This window comes from Cervus canadensis, chromosome 5 (assembly GCF_019320065.1).
Source record: "Cervus canadensis isolate Bull #8, Minnesota chromosome 5, ASM1932006v1, whole genome shotgun sequence".
NCBI lineage: Eukaryota > Metazoa > Chordata > Mammalia > Artiodactyla > Cervidae > Cervus > Cervus canadensis.
The window spans coordinates 12,671,636-12,694,357 of record NC_057390.1 but is presented as its reverse complement, the minus strand read 5'-3'; the positions used below and the strand labels follow the sequence as shown (position 1 = coordinate 12,694,357).

The 22,722-nt window shown below is 46.4% G+C and overlaps 1 protein-coding gene across 21 annotated transcripts in view; it reads left to right on the top strand.

Moving 5' to 3' along the window:
* DYSF (dysferlin) overlaps positions 1-22,722 on the top strand; it is a 220,530-nt gene that overhangs the window by 26,792 nt on the left and 171,016 nt on the right. For all 21 annotated transcript variants that reach the window (XM_043468215.1, XM_043468211.1, XM_043468220.1 and 18 more), the window contains exons 3-4: positions 10-101; positions 22,438-22,543. In XM_043468215.1, the coding sequence (XP_043324150.1) occupies positions 10-101; positions 22,438-22,543 (198 nt within the window). The remainder of the gene's footprint in view (positions 1-9; positions 102-22,437; positions 22,544-22,722) is intronic.

Here is a 22,722-nt window from a genome sequence, read left to right as displayed (position 1 = left end):
TCCTTCCAGGGATTCGAGTGGGACCTCAAGGGGATCCCCCTGGACCAGGGCTCCGAGCTTCTTGTGGTGGTCAAAGACCATGAGACGATGGGGAGGAACAGGTGAGGCGGTGAGGGGGGGCTCTGTGACCTGTGGGTTTGTCTGGGTGGGGTCGTGGCAGATGCCGATTTCAAAATCTGGACTCTGGGGAGCTGGTGTCTAGTGAAGACCTGTCACTCATGGGCCTGGCCCAGAGGAGGAGGGGAGAGGCTTGACTGCAGCATCAGGAACTCAGCTGGGGGTGAATTGGCAGGGAAGGAAGATGGGCTAGAGACAGATGTGAGTGTGTTTCCCAGGACAGCCTGTGCCCCAGGGAGCAGGGAAGAGAAAGCTCTCTGGGTCCTGCTGCAGCCCTGAGGCGCCTGGCACGGTCCTCTCTCCCCACCCACTGCGGGAGACGGGCAAGCAGAGCAGCCACTGGCGGGAGCGCTCAGGAGGGCTTCGTGCAAGAGGTGGGACTCGAGGTGAGAGCTATGGTTTAGAAGTCAGAACAGTGATAACAGTCCACACTGACTGCCCACCGTCCTCTGGCAGTGTTTTCTGATGTCATTTCATGTGTCAGTTTGTAGTGGGGAGGGTTTCCGGGCAGGCAAAGTAGCAGGAGCAGAGTTCGAAGTTTTGCGGTGGTAAAAGCAGGCTCTTTGGCAGATGGTGGGTCCTTCCTCTTGTACTGAGCTCTTGGCCTTTCGTGTGCTGGTGGTCGGGGTGCGGGGAGTGGGCAGGGCCAGCCGAGCTTGCAGATTGATGGCCCTGTTGACTGTGGGGTGGGGTGGCCTGGGAGACACAGGTGTGGGGGCGCACACTGCTGAGCCTTAAATGTGATGGTGGGGGTCCAGCGGCCCCTGCTGGGTCTGACGGTGTCGGCAGGAGTGGGTTCCTGCTCTTGGTGCCATTTGCTGAGGTCCGGACCCAAGGATCAGGCATGGACTTGCTGTTTTGTGACCTGCTGACAGTGGAACCTTTGTTTGGGAACTGGGTGGTGTCTGGGGCCCGGCTGTCTTTCCCTGGGGTGGGGGAGGGAAGAGAGGAGGAGGGAAGATTCTGAGATCCGGGGAATGCCGACCAGGGTCTCAGGCTGCAAAATATCCGGGAAGTTTGAAATCTTAAAAAGCCTGGAAAAACCCCAACTGCCACAGTCTCTCTGTGGCCCTGCTGGCCGTGAGTGCGGAGCTTGGTACGTGTGGGGAGGATGGGGGTGCTTTCACTGTGCCCTCCCAAGGTGGAGCTGCAGGTGTGGGGCCCAGGGCGTCTTGGGTCCATGTTGTCCAGTCTGGACCTCGGCAGCCCCCACCTGCACAGGAGCAGGGTCTGGAATTAGTTCACACTAAGCTACTCCAACACAGTCGTTTTGTGGGGAAAAGGCAGCTTCTGACAAGTATGAATGGTGGATCTGCGGGTGAGGGAGGAGCAGTGTTGGACTCCAGGTGGTCCTGGAAGGCTTCTTGGAGGAGGGCCACACAGGCTGAGTCGGAGGCCAGGGTTGGCTTTAGAGAGGAGAGGAATGGAGGGCCTTCCGCTGTTCAGTCACGGAGGGCAGTGGGCTAAGGCCTTACAGGTGGGACTGAGTCACACAACTTGTGCAGCCCAGGGAGAGGGGAGCAGGGGGGCCCGACTGGGAGGGGGCCTCCAGCATCAGGCTGAGGATAATAATAGCAAATCCACAACAGCTGATGTTTACCGAGAGCTTAGCCAAGTGTCTGGTCCTGTGCTGAGTCTTTATATAAAGGATCTTTTTTAATCGTTAGGCGTTGCAGTTATACTTGTCATTATTACAGAGGGAAATTGAGGCTCCAGGAGGCCGGGTGATTTCCCCGAAGGTTAGTGATGGCAGAGCTGTGATTGAAGGGCGGGTCTTCAACGTGGTCAAAATCACGGTGTCCCTGTACCTCGCAGAGTCTCCTGGAAGCCTCAGGAGGGTGCTTGGCCCTTCTGGAGGGAGCTTAGCAAGGCAAAGGCATGCAGAGGAAATGCAGGTTTCATTTTCATGATCATATTCAGCATTTTTCAGGCCCTGTGGGGAGATTTCTAAGACCAGGAAGGCAGCAGGATTTGAGAACATATTTTTGATCAATTCAAGAGCCAGGCTGGCCCTCAGGGTGATACCAGGCCAGTGTCACACATGGATTGGCCTGGCCCTGTGGGTTGGAGGTCACAGGAGGGACAGGTTGGATCGCACCTTGGAACCCTCTCTTTGGCCCCTGTGGGTGTCCTTTAGCTCCCAGGGGGAAGTCAGCTCTCTGAAAACCAGTTTCCCCCATGACCAGGTCACTGTAAGGCCAGTGTGCTAGAAATCAGCTCCTCAAACATCAATCTGCAGAAGACCTAATTGACAAAGCTTTCTAATTTAAACAGAAACTTCTTTCCCATAACTATTTGATTGTTAATTTTTGAGTTTTATAAACATTTATCTTGCTTTTGTATTTCTAGCAGTTAAAAATTATTAATGGGCTTCCCTGGCGGCTCAGCTGGTAAAGAATCCGCCTGCAGTGCGGGAGACCTGGGTTTGATCCCTGGGCTGGGAAAATCTCCTGGAGAAGGGAATGGCTACCCACTCCAGTATTCTGGCCTGGAGAATTCCATGGACTAAGAGCCCATGGGGTGGCAAAGAGTCGGACATGACTGAGTGACTTTCACTTCACTTCAAAAATTATTAAATTTTAATTCAGCTAAATTTAAAATTACATTCACAAACACCTGAAGAATTTCAGAAATAATAGAGTTTTGATTTCATTGTTGGAGCTGTTGCCAGAGTGGGGTTTGCAGGCTGGAGAGCAGTTTGACTGGATGGAAGGTGTATGGGGGTAAGCCCGGTGGAGCGGCAGAGGGGAGGCAGGTACACACAGGTACTTCTGTCAGGCCTCCATGGTAGGACCACACAGCACATTCACTCTGCTCATGAAATGCGAGAAAAGAATCCCAGATTAAAATTATTAACATTTCTAAGGCTGTGAAAGTGAGGAACCCTTCTGGAGAGCAACAAGAGCAGCCACGTGGCATTTTACAGTCTGAAAGAGAGAAGGGGGGAAAATTTAGTGAATTCAATTTAATGAACATTTTATGTGGAACACCTACTCACTACCCTCAACTTGTCCGTGTCTGGTCAGGAAGCAGATAGGGAAATAATGGGTGTGACGGTGACCGCTGCCATCTGACTGTCCTCGGTTCCAGTGAGGTCCACAGGGTTGTCCCTTCATCCCTGGCCGTCCCAGGTGCTCTCTGAGCCCCACCAAGGGTCCTCCCGGGTCTTCTTCCAGCAAAGCCTCTTCCTCCCCTCAGCCGCCTCCTCTCCTTCTGCCAAACCTCCGTCCTCTGCCTCCTGCTGTTCTTAGAGCGCCCTCAATGCCTCACTCATTCTCACTTGCACCTCTGTCTCCAAAGGTCCTTGGCTTTGCTCACTTCCCCTCCTGGCCCCTCTCCTTTTATCCTCTCTCTCCTATGACTCTTCCCCCACTTTCAGACTCCTCTCTTTCCCCGTGGTTTCTGTGTTTCCCCCGTGGCTGTTGGCAGTTTTGAGTGACCTTGTTGTGCTAAACTGGTCTGCTGGCCTGGAGTGGGGTCTTGGAATCTCTCAGGAGGGGGACCTCTCAGGCTGGTTACTATCTCTGGGCCATTCTGCACCCCACCCACCCTGACCCAACTGCAAGGGTGAATCAAAACTCTGTGTCCATAAAATCAGATTTCAAATGCAAAAAGGAAGCGTCACTCCTCTGGGTGGGAGACATTTGTGCAAACCCAGCTAGGGTGGGTCCTGGACTTGTGTCCCAGGCTGCATTCAACAACTTCCTGTTTACTCTGGCCTTCTCAGAAGGATGTTGGAGGGGAAGCTGACCTTGATCCCTGACCAATTGGCCGCTGGAACGTTGAGCCCAGAAGTTCCCAGTCCAGGCTATGAGGCAGTAGCATCATTGGCGGTTTTGACACAACACGCCAGTGCCTGGCCCCAACTGCAAGTTCTGACTTAACTGGGGCCAGAGCCTGTGCATCATTACGAACTCCCAGGTGTTACGGAGTGAGAACCAGCCATCTCCACTCTTGACCAGAGCTGCTGGATAGAACTTACTGAGATGATGCAATCATTCTGTGTTGGCTAGTGTGACTGAGGAACTGAATCTTAAATTTTACTTAATTTAAATTTAAATAGTTCATGTGCATGTGTAGTGGCTGTCTGCTGTGTTGGGCAGTGCAGCTCTAGACTTTTGGAACAGAGCTCCAGCCCTGGGTGCATCTTAGAATGACTCAGGAGCTTTACAACAGATCAGTGTCTGGGCTCTGCAGCAAACGGATTAAAGGAGAAGTTAGAGTCTCAGCACTTCTTGAAATTGCACGGGGGAGGCCGTGCACCAGGGCTGAGCACCCACTGCATGAGCGCAAGGAATGGCTCTCAGTTTTTTTCATGGATTAACTAAGAAGTAAATATAATTCTTGCCATAGTTTACTGATGTAGTTATTGGTAGAAATGATTACCATGCAATAATCATGGGCAAAATGATACACGGGCAAAATTGTTAAGGAAATGAAAAGACTGACTGAAGGATTCTGTTGGTAACTGTAAACTGAGAGAATTAGACTTAATAGAATTCTACAAAAGAAAACTCAAGAATGGGAGAGACCTATAGTTGATAAAGCTTGATATGTACCAAAAAAAAAAAAAAACAACAACAACTTTGCACCAAACGTGTGTTGGGAAATGTAAATAGAAAATAATTATTACCAATGACAATAATTTTGGTAAAATAAAAATGAAGATTGAAAAAAGGAAAGAGTTTAATTACACTGTATAGAAAATATATCAACAAAGTAAATGGGCTTAATTTGTTCTGAAAAATGCCTTTCCAGTGGAAATTAATTAATGTAGGTGTATTTTTTTAAATTTAAGTGTTTGGTAAACATAAATTTGTGAGCAGAAGCCTCCATGGGCTCAAAGTATCCACTTGTCAAAACACCATGGTTATAGAATTCCCTGGTGATCCAGTGGGCAGGACTCTGTGCTTTCCTGCTTTCACTGCGGAGTGTTTAGTTTGATCCCTGATCGGGGAACTAAGATCCCACAAGCTGAGCGGCACAGCAAAATGAAAAACAAGAAACACAAAACATTTGTGTCAAAATGATGCTCATCTTGACTACAGTAACTCACTGGCTCCAGGCCTAGCCAGGCCTGGGGTAGGGTGGCCAGATTCAACAGAGAAACGCACAGGACAGACAGTTAAGTTGGAATGTCCCAAGTGTTGCATGAGACATAGTTATATTAAGAAATTCCCCATTGTTTATCTGAAATGAAAACTTAACCGGCAGTAGTGTACTTGATCTGGCAACTCTACCCCAGGGGGCTTGTGCACCCAGGCCCCCTTCAATCAAACGGTAAAGAAGGAGACCCAGGTTGACACCAAGAATCAGCTAGAAGGCACATTACTGTTTTAAGGAAGTGTTCCTTTAGGTGCTCACGATAGCATTTTCTTTGGACAACCGTGATCCACCCCCAACCCTTTGGCAACTGGTGAGTCTATAAAGCGGGCCATTGAGGGCTGTCTCAGCCACACACACAGCCTTGCCCACCTTTGTCTGCCCTGCGACCTGGGTTGTCTGTGTGGTGTCTGCCACTGAGTGGGGCCCAGAAGGCAGCTCCCCACACATGGCTGCTCCCCGTCCTTCCTCCTCAGCTGCTCCTCCTCCCACCCCCACGCTGGGCTCCGTGAGCTGGTGGAGTGGAATCAGTGTGGACTTTGGGAAGACATAGAGTCTAGTCACAGCAGCCCTGCTCCCTGGGGCGGGTCCTCACGTCAGCTCCCCGAGCCTCTGTGCGCAGGCACTTCCTCCAGGCACACTTCCTTTTGTCCCTCCCTTGTGCTGCCTCTGGCTGTCCCAGTTGCCTTGAGTCCCACTGCCCCAGCCCTTTCCCATCAAAGGCTCCTCTTAGCTGTCGTTGAAAAAGACTCATTCATTCTGAAATGCTGGTGGCAGCCTGTAGCTTAACTTTTGCTTTTTCTTGGAAAAGTTGGGGATGCTGCTTTATGCCCCAGACTCTGCTTAGACCAAAAAGAGAAATGATAACGGTGAGGGGTTAGGCACCATGATGGGCTGCGAGGAGATATTTTGGGGACGGTGGATCTTCCTGACATAGGTGACTATCTCCTGCAGGGACGTCGCTGAGTAGGTCTTGGTTCCCTCCCACCCCGGGTGGAGGTGGAAGGGGTGTCCTGGTATCCCCTGGGACAATGGGCTTAAGCTGTTGAGGGAAAATGGGGGTTTCCAGGAAGAAGCTGAACATGAGTCAGTCACGTGCGAGAATGTAAGGAAGGCCGCAGAGGTGCCTGGGGGAGCGGGTCTGGCCCGTGGGTGTCTGCCACTCACCCCTGGAGTGTGTTGATGTGGCCGAGGGGTCCCATCCTGGCAGGAGCAGGTGGTCTTGGTCCTCTAGAATGTCTGCATAGCTGAGCAGGGCAGCAGTGGTGGCTGGCATGAGTCAGGGGCAAAGCTTCTCTCAGGAACTCCACTGTTAGCAGTGTGTCTCATCCTGGCGCTGCCTGTGACCTGGACCTCTCTGAACCTGTTTCCTCATCAGGACAGAGGCAATAACAGTACCATAATGCAGAGTTGGTGTGGATGTCTAACGCCTATCCCATGCTTGGCACATTGAAGGTGCCCAGTATGTGGTAATAGTTGTTGGTAATAGCAGAATCCATATGGATGCACATAAGAAACCACACCGGCGTGTGACTATTACAGCAAGCACATGCTCCATGTGGATATGTGCTGTACCTTAATTTGCACACATTCTTTTATTTATTTAGCTATGTCAGGTCTTAGTTGTGGACGTTGGGTTTCACTTGCAGCACTAGGGCTCAGTAGTCCTGCAGAATGTGGAGTATTAGCTTTACCATCAGGGATCAAACTTATGTCCCTGCACTGGAAGGTGGATTCTTAACCACTGGGCCACCAGGGAAGTCCCTGCACAGATTCTTCTGTTTAAAAACAATTTACAGAAACCCCACAAGAGTATAAAAATTATTTTTAAAAACATAAGCATAAGTAAGCTCCATTCTTAAAAGTTTATGAAGGAAAAAGTCATGTTCTCCCATTCACTCCTTCCCTTCCCTACGGTGATGTCCACTGTTGATCATTTGGTGCATGTCTTCTTCATCCATGAGCATCAGTTTACATACAAGTCTATACATTTACTTACACAAAAATGAGTCACGCCATGTAAAATGGTCCCCATCTTGTTTTTCCTCATTTTATCGTGGACCATTTTCCCAGGTACAGAGGGTATTGATCAACCTCATTTTCAGTAGTTGTGTTATGTTCCATGGTGTGAGTGTACCATAATTTATCCCATTGTGCTCTTATCCACATTGGAGAAGGAAATGGCAACCCACTCCAGTGTTGTCACTTAGAGAATCCCAGGGACGGGGGAGCCTGGTGGGCTGCCGTCTATGGGGTTGTACAGAGTGGGACACGACTGAAGCGACTTAGCAGCAGCAGCAGCCCTTATCCACTGATATTTAGTTTCTTTCCTGGTTTTTCACTGAACATCTTTATCCAAATGCTTTTATGTTCTTATACTGTTTTTCCTTTAGGATAGGTCCTTAGAAATGAAATAGCATTTTTATCAGTTCTGACAAATAACTTTTCAAGAAGATGTCCTGGTTTACATCTATCAACAGTATAAAAAAAATCAGTGTTTTATTTTTGCTAGTGCCATGGGGAGAAAAAGTATCTCATAATTTGTGTTTCCTTGATTGCTTGTAAAGTTGGGCATCTTTATTGCCCCGTTGTATTTCTTCGTCTGTCAGTTGCCTGTCCTATTTTGAGGTGCTTGTTTTTTTCTTGCTCATTCCTAGTAGTTTGTACACTTGGGATCTGGTCAGGAATATTGACTCCTGGTCTGTTTTAAGTGTGGAGGGTATTTTCTCTCTGTCTTTCTATCGGTTGCTTTGTCCTGGTGTGTTTCTTACGTGGGAATCGATGTTCACCCAAATGTGCCTGTGCGCATAGACATTAAAAAAGACAGAGAGGCAGTCTGTTGTTGCTAGAAGTTGGGGAGAGTAGGCCTATGTTCCACTTCCAGGTTTCAGCAGGCCAGTTGGCTGGCCTCCCGAATCCTTGGGAAGAAGTTGATTTATTTATTTATGACTGCTTTGGGTCTTTGTTGTTGCACGTAAGCTTTCTCAGTTGCCGTGCTCGGGCGTCTTGTTGTGGTGGGTTCTCTTGTTGTGGAGCAGGGACTCTAGGGGTGCAGGCTTTGGCAGTCGTGGTTCATAGCCTCAGTAGCTGTGACACATGGTCTCCATTGCTTTGAGGCATGTGGGATCCTTCTGGACCAGGGATCGAACCTGTGTACCCTGCATTGGCACGTGGATACTCAGCCACTGAGCCATCAGGGAAGCCTGGCAGGCAGCCTCTTAACTACTGGACCATCAGGGAAGTCCGGGAGGCAGTTTTGAGGTAGGAATATTTATAGTTCACCATCCTGTTGTTCTCAGCATCCTCGGAAGCATTGACCATATCCTTGTTTTCCAAGGATTTTTATAACTATGCATTTTGTCCTGGATTCTATTCAGGATATCCCTGGGCTTCAGAATAGTTTTTCTTTTGTCTTTTTTTGGACTGAAGTAGACAACTATTTAGAGTTACCCTGGGTACCCCTGGGGAATCAGATACTGGCAGGAAGGCTGCCAGAGGCCAGGCAGGCTGGGTGTGTGTGTGTGTAATATCTGGTTCTTCTCATTTCCTGCTCCTCATGGCTAGGTATGCATGGCTGGAGGGACCACCACTCATGGTGTCTCCTCAACGGTGTCCTTAAACATCCCCTGAGTCTGTGTGCCTGAGTGTGTGTGTGTGTGTGTGTGTCCTGCCAGGTCAGGGGCTATCTGACTTTCCTGTTGTGCTAACTCACTAAATCTAATGAGATCGGTGCAGCTGAGTCAGTGATGAATGGGTTTGAGTCGTAATACACATGTTTTTAGTTGACATGTCTTTTTCTTAGTTTAAAAGATAAAGAATGGAAACCTGATGCATGGAGACCCTTCTAAAGTTTTTCTGGGGAAATAATTTCAAACCCAGAAAAATTTCAAAAATAGAACAGAGAACATTCACATACTCTTTACTCAGATTCACTTATTGATAATGCTCTATTCTGTTTGCTTTATAATATTCTCTCTCTCACTATCTCCTCTCCCTCCTTCCTCCCCTTTTCTTTCTCTCCCATTTGAGGGTAAGTTTTACTCATCATGGCCCTTTATCTTTAAATACTTCTGTGTATATTTACTAAGAGTAGGGATTTTTTTTTTTACATAAGTACAGTAAGTTACCAATTTCAGCAAATTTAACACGGTTGCCTACGTTAATCCACTGTTTGTATTTTAATCCTATCAGCTGGCCACATTATGTCTTTTATGGCACTTCCCCCCTCTCTTTTCCTGTACAGAATCCCCAGTCTAGACTCTCACACTGAATTTCATCATCATGTTTCCATAACCTCTTTTACTTTGGTTCATTTCCACAGTTGGGACAATTTATATTTTTGAATAACATTTGTGCTTAGTTGCTCAGTCATGTCCGACTCTTTGCAACCTCATGGACTGTAGCCCACGAGCTCCTCTGTCCCTGGAATTCTCCAGGCACGAATACTGGAGTGGATTGCCGTTTCCTCCTGCAGGGGATCTTCCTGACCCAGGGATTGAACCCAAGTCTCCTGTGTTTCCTGCATTGCAGGTGGATTCTTTACCTGCTGAGCCATCCAGGAAGCTTTGAATAATATAATGCCCCAATTAAAAAATCAAATATTCCTCAAATTAAAAAAGAATATTCCTCATTTGGAGTTTGTCTGATGTCTTTCTCATAATTAGATTTATGATCAGTTGGGTTACTGACTCCTGACTGGAATCTGTCATAGTTTATCTCATAGTTGTGTCATAGTTGTGTTTTGTCTGAGGATCTGGAGATACATGGTATCCCTCTTTGGTGATATTCATTTCAGTCACCTGTCAAGGTATTGTCTAATTTTTCCATTGTGTCTTTACTGTTATTTTTTCCTCCTTGAAGTATATTAAGAGACATTTGAATACTCTGCAAATATCCTGCTCCTCATCAAAATATCCCTGTAGATTTAACATCCACAGGTGCCTCTTGACTGATTCAGTCTTTACCATGAAGGTTGTGAACTGGCTCTCCATTGCCAGCATTCCCTTCATAATTTACCAGTCTGGGCTGTGGAAGCCTTTCCCCTGGGAGGCTGTTGTCTTCTTTGGACCGCTGCACCTGCTCATGCTTCAGCTCATGGCACCACGGCATAGGGGAGACCTGGAGTACTGATGGGGGATCTGCACCCTTGCAGGAGTGGAGGCTACTTTCAGCGGAAGAGCCTCTCTCTTAGGGTCCCTCCACCATGCCTGCCACAGGCCCGGCTGCCTCTCTCTGACTGGCTGGTTTCTCCTGGGGTCTCAGCTAGGCCTTCCCCTCACAGGACCCTTCCCTTCCTGCCTCTCATCAGTTCCCTAGAGGAGGGGCAGGCACTGGGAAGCACCAGGGTCAGTCAGGAGGCAGAGGGGGTGAGAGGAAAGCGTGTACGGGAGCCTCTACTGTGGTTTCCTCAGAAAAGAAAGGGCTAGGCAGGGTAAGCAGAAAGTGAAGAGGAACTAAAGAGCCTCTTGATGAAAGTGAAAGAGGAGAGTAAAAAAGCTGGTTTAAAACTCAGCATTCAAAAAACTAAGATCATGGCATCTGGTCCTATCACTTCATGGCAAATAGATGGGGAAACAATGAAAAGACTGACAGACTTTATTTTGGGGGCTCCAAAATCACTGCAGATGGTGATTGCAGGCATGAAATTAAAAGACACTGTTCCTTGGAAGAAAAACCATGACCAACCTAGACAGCATATTAGAAAGCAGAGACGTTACTTTGCCAACAAAAGTCCGTCTAGTCAAAGCTATGGTTTTTCCAGTGGTCATGTATGGATGTGAGAGTTGGACCATAAAGAGAGCTGAGCACCAAAGAATTGATGCTTTTGAATTGTGGTGTCGGAGAAGACTCTTGAGAGTCCCTTGGATGGCAAGGAGATCCAACCAGTCCATCCTAAAGGAAATCAGTCCTGAATATTCATTGGAAGGACTGATGTTGAAGCTGAAGCTCCAATACTTTGGTTATCGATGTGAAGAACTGACTCCTTAGAAAAGACCCTAATGCTGGGACAGACTGAAGGCACGAGAAGAAGGGGACGACAGAGGATGAGATGGTTGGATGACATCACTGACTTGATGGACATGAGTTTGAGCAAGCTCTGGGAGTTGGTGATGGACAGGGAAGCCTGGCGTGCTACAGTCCATGGGGTTGCAAAGAGTTGGACACAACTGAGCGACTGAACGGAACTGAACTGAGGCAGGGTAAGTCAGTTTAGGAATGGCTATGAAAGTGAAAGTGTTAGTCACTCAGTCATGTTTGACTCTTTGTAACCCCAAGGAACTGTAGCCTGTCAGGCTTCTCTGTCCATGGGATTCTCCAGGCAAGAATACTGATTGAACATGGGTCTCTTGCATTGCAGGCAGATATTTTAGCATCTGAGCCACCTGGAAAACCCTTAGAGATGGCGGGTCTGAATAATTTCAGCGGGCTATGGGATGTTGGGCTGCATGGAGTTTTCTGGTACCTGGTCCTGGGGTTTCAGGGCAGGGGAATGTTGGCTGAGTGGGAGCCCTCTGTAGAGGAGTGGTGGGGCTGTGGGCTCTGGATTGGTTGGTTTGCATATGAAAGGTGCAGTTGCCAGTGAGTCCTTTACTGTCTCTAGGAATTGGCCAGCCCCGGGAAGGGCAGCCTCTCCAAAGTGAGCAAAGCCTTAGATGTCAAAATATGTCATGAAAATATAGAAAATAAGAAGGCATGATTAATACATCTCGGAATTAGATTTTTTTGAAAAAGATTGAACTAGATCAAATTTATAGCCTGGGTTCCTGTTTCCATGGATGAGGCAAACCAAGGATTTTTTTGTGTCTTTCATGATGTGCTCACAGAGCTCCAAGGTATGCCTGCTAGTCTATGATTGGGTCTAAGGCCAGGCCTTTGAGTCTGGCTCTGTCAGTCATTTGTGTGAAATCAGAAAGGTCAAATGCCTTTCTGAGTTCCAGTTTCCTCATCTGTAAGATAAATTGAACTAACACCAGTATACTACCCCACCGCTGTGACAAGTATACTTGTAGAGTGCTTGGCAGCGTATCTAATATACACTTAGTCACGAGGCAGGCAGCTCTTGGTAGAATTTAAGTTCCATGAGGTCAGACCCAGTATTTTGTCTGATGTGCAAAATAAGTATTTATTGAATGAATAAATTATAAAATTTAAAATTTGTTTTTATGTTTTTATGCTTCATTTTTAAATTTAATTTTTGAGTTTGTAAAAAAAATTAAGGAGCTATAAAACCAGAAATGATTTTAAAAAATGCAGTGAAATTCTTCCTTTTGTTTCTCCATCTGCTTCTCATCTTTCTCCCATGGTTATAACTGTTTTTTGTTTCTTCTCTACCACTCATATTATTGCTTAATCACCAGTATAAATTCTGACTTTCCTATTTTTACACAATAGCTAGTATATTTATATATTAAAATAGATTTTTTTGTATGGTGGTAAAATATAACATGGACATGCAACAACAGATTGGTTCCAAATAGGAAAAGGAGTACGTCAAGGCTGTATATTGTCACCCTGCTAATTTAACTTATATGCAGAGTACATCATGAGAAATGCTGGGCTGGAAGAAGCACAAGCTGGAATCAAGATTGCCGGGAGAAATATCAATAACCTCAGATACGCAGATGACACCACCCTTATGGCAGAAAGTGAAGAACTAAAGAGCCTCTTGATGAAAGTGAAAGAGGAGAGTGAAAAGGTTGGCTTAAAGCTCAACATTCAGAAAACTAAGATCATGGCATCCAGTCCCATCACTTCATGGCAAATAGATGGGGAAATAGTGTCAGACTTTATTTTTTGGAGCTCCAAAATCACTGCAGATGGTGATTGCAGCCATGAAATTAAAAGACGCTTACTCCTTGAAAGGAAAGTTATGACCAACCTAGACAGCATATTAAAAAGTAGAAACATTACCGTCTAGTCAAGGCTATGGTTTTTCCAGTAGTCATGTATGGATGAGAGTTGGACTATAAAGAAAGCTGAGCACTGAAGAATTGATGCTTTTGAACTGTGGTGTTGAAGAAGACTCTTGAGAGTCCCTTGGACTGCAAGGAGATCCACCCAGTCCATCCTAAAGGAGATCAGTCCTGGGTGTTCATTGGAAGGACTGATGTTGAAGCTGAAACTCCAATACTTTAGGCTACCTGATGCGAGGAGCTGACTCATTCAAAAAGACCCTGATGCTGGGAAAGATTGAGGGCAGGAGGAGAAGGGGGCAACAGAGAATGAAATGGCTGGATGGCATCACCAACTGGATGGACATGAGTTTGAGTAAACTCCGGGAGTTGGTGATGGACAGGGAGGCCTGGTGTGCTGCGGTTCATGGGATCGCAAAGAGTTGGATGCGACTGAGCGACTGAACTGAACTGAAGATATAACAATTACCATCTTAACCATTTTTAAGTGTATATATAGTTTAATGATATTAAATACATTTGCATTGTTGTGTAACCATCACCACCATCCATCCCTGTAACTCTTTTCATCTATAAAACTAAAGCTCTATACCCAGTAAACAATAACTTCCCATTGTCCCCTCCCTCCAGCCTCTGGCAACCAGCATTAGACTTTCTGACTACTCTAAGTAATAGGTAGCATATTATACACACTTTTTTGAACTTGGTTTTTCACTTAACAATGTATGTTTTTAAAAAAAAAACAATATTTTTAAAAAATTGAAGTATAGGTGATTTACAATGTTGTGTTAATTTCTCCTGTGCAGCAAAGTGATTCAGCTTTACATGTATATATATTTTATATCTATACACACACACACACACATATTCTGTTTTTCTAAAATATTCTTTTCCATTATGATTATCATAGGATATTGAATATAATTCTCTGTGCTATATAGTAGGACCTTGTTGTTTATCCATTCTATATATAAAAGCTTACATCTACTAACCCCAGCCTCCCATTCGACCCACCCCCCATCCCTCCCCCACTTAACAACCACCAATCTGTTCTCTATGTCCATGATTCTACTTCATAGAGAGGTTCATTTGCATCATCGTTTAGATTCCACATATAAGTGACATTACATGGTATTTGTCATTCTTTCTCTGACCTACTTCACTTAGTGTGAAAATCTCTAGTTGCATCCATGTTGCTGTGAGATGGCATTATTTCAGTTTTTATGGCTTAGTAGTATTACATGTGTATTTGTACCACGTCTTCTTTACCCATTTATCTGTTGATGGACATTTAGGTTGTGTCCATGTCTTGGTTATTGTGAATACTGCTGCTATGAACAAAAAGGTGCATGTATCTTTTTGAATTACTGTTTTGTCTGGATATATGTCCAGGAGTGGGCTTGCTAGATCATGCAGTAATCTGTATTATCTGTATAATCACACAGCGTAATTCTGTTTTCAGTTTTCTGAGGTACCTCCATACTGTTTTCCACAGTGGCTATACCAGTGTACATTCCTACCAACAATGTAGGAGATTTCCCTTTTCTCCACACTCTCTCCATCATTTATTTGTAGATTTTTTAATGATAACCATTCTGACTGATGTGAGGTGGTACCTCGCTGTAGTTTTGATTTGCATTTCTCTAGTAATTAGCAATGCTGAACATCTTTTCATGTTTCATTTCAGTAGGCCATGTGCCTACTGGCCATCTGTATTTCTTTTTTTGAGAAATGTCTGTTTAGGTCGTCTGCCCATTTATCAATTGGGTTGTTTGCTTTTTTGTTGTTGAATTGTGTGAACTGTATGTGTATTCTGGAAATTAAGCACTGTTGGTTATGCTGTTTGTAAATATTTTCCCCATTCTGCAGTTTGTCTTTTCATTTTATTGTTTCCCATAATGTGCAAAAGCTTGTAAGTTTGACTAGGTCCCATTTGTTTACTTTTGTTTTTATTTCCATTTCCTTGGGAGACTGACCTAAGAAAACATTGGCATGATTTATGTCAGAGAGAGTTTTGCCTTTGATCTCTTCTAGGACTTGGGTGGTATCACATCTTATGTCTTTAAGCCATTTTGAGTTTATTTTTGTGGTGAGAGGGTGTGTTCTAAAGTCACTGATGTACATGTGGCTGTTCAACTTTGCCAACACCACTTGCTGAAGAGACAGTCTTTTTTCCCATTGTTTATTCTTGCCTCCTTTGTCAAATATTAATTGACCATAGGGGTGTGGGTTTATTTCTGGGCTGTCTATATTCTGTTCCATTGATCCATATGCTTAACAATGTATCTTGAAGAATTTCCATACATTATAAATCTACAGTGTAATATTCCCATTATTTTTATAGCTGTAGATAGTGAAGGACAGGGAAGCCTGGCATGCTACAGTCCATGGGGTCACAAAGAGTCGGACATGACTTAGTGACTGAACAATAAATAACAACATAGTATTCTGTTGTATGTCTAAACTTACTCATCTTCTATGCTTGACATTTGGGTTGCCTCCTGTGTTTTGTTCTTATAAACAATGATGTAAAATGGCCCACTGTTTTATTTATTTACTTATTTATTTTAACTTTTATTGGAGTATAGTTGATTTACAGTGTTGTGCTAGTTTCAAATGCACTGCATAGTGAGTCATCCACTACATATATCTACTCTTTAAGATTCTTTTCCCGTATGTGGCCAGATGTTTTAAAATAAAATTGTTTTGATTTCTTTGTGCTTTGTTAAAATCAACTTACTTGGCCACCTTAATTCTTACTCTCCCACTTAAGGCTCAGACTTGGAGGTCGCCACCTCCCATTCCTGGCGGGACAGTATCCTGCCTGGGTGATGAGTTTGAATGAGTTCTTCTTGCATGAGGAAAAGTATGCCAGTCAACATGGAAGCTGCTTTGACCTTCCCCTCCCTCCTCCATGCTGATTGCTGACCTCGCTTTCTGTCTTTGGGATGGCAGCAGCTCTTTCGGCCCCCAAACTTGTGCCCTCACATTACAGTGGCTTCAGAACACAGCACAGCCAAGAGGGATGACGGGGTCTGGAGAGGCTGGGCAGCGCATTTTTCTGTCAGTAGGCTGTGCAGAGTGGAGGGTGGGGGGCAAGGCTCACAGGCTTTTATTCCAGCTTACCAGGCTCCATACACACTCAGAGCTGGCTCCCAGGCCCCCAGGGCCATGCTTGCCTCATTTGTGCTGAGTCCTACCTGCCACTAAAGGTTGGTACCCACCGAGTGTGCAGCATCCCTCTTATGCAGAAGGCTGGGTGCCCTAAGTTCTGTGTCTCAGTCTTGATCTCAGGATGGGTTGAGTCTCCTCAAGGGTCTGCATCCTCCCAGGTCTGATCCCCCTGAATAGACATGAATGAATGAAATGAATGAATGAAGAGTGGCCCATCAGGGTTTTTCCATCTCCGTCAGCCTCAGACTGTCCCTCTTCTCTCCTTCTTCCACCCACTCAGAGGACGCTCTGCCTTTCTCGCATCTTGACCCCACAGCCAGCTCCTTAGGCTTAGGGACGGGCATCCTGCCTCCAGTCTTTCCTCCTGGCGGAATGGGGGCCTGTGAAGCCGCCCAGCCCCTCGGAAGGGCTGACCCAAGGGCCTATGCAGGGCTGGGAGGTGGGGGTATTTTATGACCCAGAAAGACGTTGAAGGGAGGAAATAACAAGCAGTCCAAGGAGCAGGCCGTGGAGGTGCCTGTTCCCCGGGCTGGCAGGGGTGGAGTCGCCGCTTCCTCCTGCATTTCCTCCCATTGTTCCCGCCCTGCGTCCGGGAATTCTCCCGGGGGGAGGGCTGGACGGGCGGCGAGGGAGGCAGAGGAGGGTGGGCTGCTCTGTGCTCAGCAATCCGCTGCGCTCCGGCTGCCACTCCCAGGTTGCACCGCCAGGCCCGCCAGCCATCCGCTCCCCTGCCCACCCTGAAGCCCTGGGAATCTGGGGACCAAATTTGTCAACCAGAAAATAGTGCACGAGGCTGCAAATAAGAAAGTAGTTTATTTGGGATTTTAAGAATTGCATTTCAGGGGGCTTCCCTGGTGGCTCAGTGGTAAGGAATCCGCCTGCCAATGCAGGGGACACAGGGTTGGATCCCTGATCTGGGAAGATCCCACATGCCTTGGGACAACTAAGTCTGTAGTCACAACTACTGAGCCTGTGCTTTAGAGCCTGGGGGGCACAACTACTGAAGCCCGTGTCCTCCACCCTTGGGCCAGTGCCCCACAACTAGGAAGTAGCCCCTGGTCACCGCAACTAGAAAAAAGCCACAACTAGAGAAAAGCTGAGCAGCAGCGAAGACCCAGCATTGCCAAAAATAAATAGATAAACATTAAAAAAAATGTAATATGGGAGACACAAATTCAGGTACCTGTGAAAGTATTGGGAGAAAGAAGGGCTTATAAAGACAAAAAGCCTGGAGGTTGTTAAAAGTTGCCTAGAGAGAGTTGTGATTGACTTTGACAATATTTGTGCTTTAAGTATTACAAGTTGTTTCAGGGTCGGGGTCTGATAGATGGGTAGACTCTCACGAGTTATTTTAGGGTAAAGGTCCCATAAATATCTTGGTTTCTGGCAGGTCTTCTGGATGACTTCATCAGGTCAAAAGGTCATATTAAATCCAGGCTGAGCCATATATGAATCACACTTCATTGATGACCTTCCAACTCCACCTTATAGAGCTCTGTTAGCAATACCGACTCTATTTCACAAGTTCTAAGGCAGGGTCCGCCATCTGCCATCTGCCTGCTCAAGCAAGTCCCTCCTTTCTGCTGACCTAGATTTCCAGTGTCACATTGTTACCCAGAAACTGGGTTCGCCTCTTAGTGGGTATCGAGCCAAAAGACACAACCGAGTCAAAGATAGGGAGAAGGAAGGATTTATTTCTTGCAGCAAGTAAGGAGAACATAGGGAACGTTTCCCAAAGCAGTGTCTCCCCAAACAGCAGAATTGGGGAAGTTTTAAGCTTAAGGGTATATGCATATTCATGAAAGGGTCTGGGCAGTAGGCAGAGTCCAAGTTTTAGTTGATTGAAGGGCTGAGGGTCAGAAAAGGTCAACATCGTTATCCCTTATATTCTAGCTGACCCAGTTGTTGCTGTTATTTAATCTCTATGTTGTGTCTGACTCTTTTGCAACCCCATGGACGGTAGCCTGCCAGGCTCCTCTGTCCACGAAATTTCTCAAGGAGGAATACTGGAGTGGATTGCCATTTCCTTCTCCAGGGGATCTTTCTGACGCAGGGATCAAACTTGTCTCCTGCTTGGCAGGTGAATTCTTTGCCATGAGGGCCCAGGGGTGGTATTTAAATTCTGCAAAACAGCTCAATAATGTGCATTAAACTAGTCTTTACCATTGAAATAGAACTGGGAGTCTTTACAATTGATTTATTTTTGTTATTTTTACTTTCACCTGGTAAGCTTGTCCTTGTGTTTTCCTAAGATCATTATTACTGAGACCTGTTCAAAGACAAGGACTGTGGCCAGGCTTAGATCATCAAATGACTTACGCCCCAGATGGCTTCTGGTATGTCAAGAAAGCCATTCTTTGTTCTCTGTCTCCCAGGGACCACTGCCCTGTCTGCTTTCAGCATGGATTCCTGGTTTTCTACACTTACTCCCTGGTGTTCTCGGCATTGCTCTGGTTGTGAGAACAGTTCAGTCAACACACTGGCGACAGGGGCCTTCCCCTTGCTGACTCTGGGATGGAGACACTCCAGGAGGCCTGCCTTAGTGAGCTATGGCACAAGCCTGCTCTGCTCTGCAAAGGAGTATAAGACAAACTGCTGCAGGAAGGGGGACCGCCTCCAGCACCCAATAGTGGGCTCTTGTCTAACACGTGGAAATGAAGTGTCCCAGGAGACACGTGCTGACAAAGCAAGAGATTCTATTGGGAAGGGCTCCTGGGTGGAGAGCAGCGGGGTGAGGGGGCCCAGGAGAACAGCTCTGCCACGTGGCTCACGCTCGGGTTTTTCCCTGGTGTCTCTGGCTAATCAGTCTGACCGGGGTCCTTCCTGCTGGTGACGTTTGCATCATTCAGCCAAGGTGGAGTCCGATGAGAGGGATCCTGGGAGGCTGGTAGGACATACGGACTGGCATCTCCTCTCTTCTTTTGACTTTTCTCTAATTCTTCTGGTTGGTGGTGTTCCTTACCGGGACCTCCTGTTTTGTAAGATAACGCGTGCCGAGTGGTTACTATCAGGCCTGGCCAGGGTAGTCGGTTTCAGTCAGTGGTTCCCCTAACGAAACCAGTCTGAATTCTAGAAAATGTGCTTCCTAGCATCCTGAGTGGTTTTAGAACTCTGGAATGAATATTAGCAAACACCTCTCCCTTTAGCTCTGTAGAAACACAAAATTGAACCAAGTAAATCTGAAGATCTAATTGGTTCTATTCAATAACTCATGAATTGACCGGGCTTCTTTGGTGGCTCAGATGATAAAGAGTCCACCTGCAACGCAGGAGACCTGGCTTTCATCCCTGGGTCAGGAAGATCCCCTGGAGAAGGTAATGGCTACCCACTCCAGTGTTCTTGTGTGGAGAATTCCACAGACAGAGGAGCCCGGGAGGCTATAGTTCATGGTGTTTCAAAGAGTCAGACATGACTGTCTAATTCTTTCACTTTCATGACTCATGAATTTAGAGCAACTGGAAAGGTGCTCCAAGGGGTTGTACAAAATGGAAAGTTTTATAGGCAGAAGGCAGGTGGGGCAAGAAGATATTAACTAAAGAAAATAAAGGGTTATTTTAAAGCCAGGACATCAACTTTTTGGGAGTTGAGAAGGGATCAGGCAAGGGTTTATCATGCTGATTACCTCATCTTCCACTGGCTGGGGTGGGAGAGGGGTGGAGTGGGCCCACATAACAGATGTCCATTTTCGTGCTTGACCAGAATATTCCAGACTGGCCTATTAAGGTTACATTTCTGGGAAAAGTTGAAACTGCAATTAGACCCATAATTAAATCTAGGTTTTGTACTATGGGCTTTAGCATGAGTGACACCATTTTGAGCCTGTGGTTTTCTTTTTTTACAGCCTCTTCTGTAAAGAAATGTTAGAAAAATTGGTCTTGAATAAATATCAGGCTGGGCTTTCCTGGTGGCTCAGTGGTAAAGAATCCACCTGCGATGCAGGAACTGCAGGAGTTGTGGATTTGATCCTTGAGTTGGGAAGATCCCCTGCAGGAGGGCATGGCAACCCATTCCAGTATTCTCGCCTGGAGAATCCCATGGACAGAGGAGCCTGGCGGGCTACAGTCCATAGGTTCACAAAGGGTCAGACACAACTGAAGCTATTTAGCATGTGCACACGCATGTATGTGTCAGGTTATTGCCTTGCTAACAGAGGAACTTGCAAAGCAACTAAGAGTCTGCTGGTTCCAAGAGGGATGGAGATAAAGGAATTTTATTGCTGAGAAACTTACACAAACAGCTAGTTTTTTAAATCAACAGCTAGTTTTTTAAATTTATTTTTATCATGATAAAACATACATAACAAAACTTACCACCTAACCATTTTGATGTTCAGTGGTGTTAAGTACATTTACAATTTGTGCGGCCATTGCCATTATCTATCTCCAGAACTTTTCATCTTCCTCAGTTTGAAACTCTGTACCCCCTAAATAATAACTCCCTCTTTCCTCATCCCCCACCCCACATAACTGCTAACCTGCTTTCTGTCCCTATGAATTTAACCACTCTAGGTCACCATACAATATTTGTCTTTTTGTGTCTGTCTTATTTCACTTGGCATAATATCTCCAAGGTTCATCCATGTTGTAGCAAGTGTCAGAACTTTCCTCCTCTTTAAGATTCAATAATATTCCGTTGTGGACATTTACTATGTTTTATTTATCTATTCATCTATTGTTACACACTTGGGTTGCTTCCACCTTTTGGCAGTTGTGAATAATGCTGTTATGAACTTGGGTGTACAAGTATCTCTTTGAGTCCCTGATTTAAATTCTTTTGGGTATTTACTCAGAAGAGGACTGCTAAATCATATGGTAATTCTATGTTTAACCTTTTGAGGAACTACCATGCTGTTTTCCATAGTTGCTGCATCGTTTTCCATTCCAACCAGTATTTCAATTTCTCAACACAAGGGTTTCAGGTTCTCAACATCCTTGCCAACATTTGTTGTTTTCTGTTTCTTTTTTTTTTAACTTTTTATTTTATATTGAAGTATAGCCGATTAACAATGTTGTGGTAGTTTCAGGCGGACAGCGAAGGGACTCAGCCATCCATGTACGTGTCTCCCTTCTCTGATTTCTGTTTCTTGATGGTAGTAGTGAATGTGAAGTGCTGCATCATTGTGAATAGCCAGTTTTAACAATTAGTTAATTAGGTCAAGATGGAAGTTTTATTTCGTTAAGTCATAAAAATTCATATTCAAATCAGTTATTATAGACACCAGAAAAATGGAGGTCCCAGATAACAGGTGTGCTATTTATCCACCAGGAAAAAAATTATGAAGCAAATGATGAAAGTACGTCTGTGACTGGTCGTTGCTCACGTCCTGACAGTAAGGTGCAGGAATCATGCCCACGTTCGATGCAGACACAGCCACACTTCTGACTGACAGAGGCCACTTGCTGCTCTGATTCCCTCACTGCTGCAGAACACATGTTGCTCACTTTTTGGCTTAGAGACACAACCTTTTCCCTTGGCCCCCTTTGAAGGGTCCCTTTGCTGGTCATCAAGTGACGACCTTCTCTTTCCTAAGAGACCATCCTTTTATGGGCCCTCTCCCCTTGGTCAGATATGGCCTCGCGTGTGTGGGTGATAGTTCTGGGCCTCTTTGGGAGTGGGGCAGACTTCCCTGCCCCAACTTTCCTTTCTCCCCGCCCCTGAAGACAGGAGGGTCTGTGTGTTTTCCCTTCACCCTCATTGCTGGCCCAGCTCAGGGACACTGGGTAGGTCTGTGTAGTGGCAGGTCAGGAGAGCTGCGGAGGGAGAGGAGAATGCAGACGTGCTCCCAGGAGAGGCTGCTCTGGGGGCTGTTTAGGTCTGACAGGCAGGACAACCCAGGCACATGGGGTGGTGAGGTTGGGCCTCTGGGGAGGGGCAGAAGGGGTCAAAGTTGACCTTGGGGGAAAGGAACGTGTCTCTTACTCTTCTGGTGCCCGGAGAGGGGCCTGGCCCTCCAGGCCTGGTGATGGGGTAACTGCGGCAGACTGCCAGGGAAGTCTTGAGGGTTCCTAGGTGTTCTAGGCAGATCAGCCTGTCCATGGGTTGTCTGAGTGAAGTCAGTGGTGAAGGGTATCCGGAAGAAGAACTGGGTGCATTTGTCTGCTTTTTACTTTCTGCTTTTCTCTCTCCTCAGGTTCCTGGGGGAAGCCAACATCCCCCTCCGGGAAGTCCTCGCCACCCCCAGCCTGTCTGCCAGCTTCAATGCCCCACTGCTGGACACCAAGAAGCAGCCCACAGGGGTAAGTGTCCACTGGCCTCGGTATCCGGCCGGTTTCTGTCAGAGGCCTTGCTCTCCGACCCCAGCCATGTGTCAAGGTCCAGCCTCCAGCACCCAGGCCTAGCCCACCCTGATTGAAGCTCCAGGTGCTCAGCAGGGGCTCAGGGGTGGCTCGGATGGGAGGGGCAGAAGTGGGAGCTG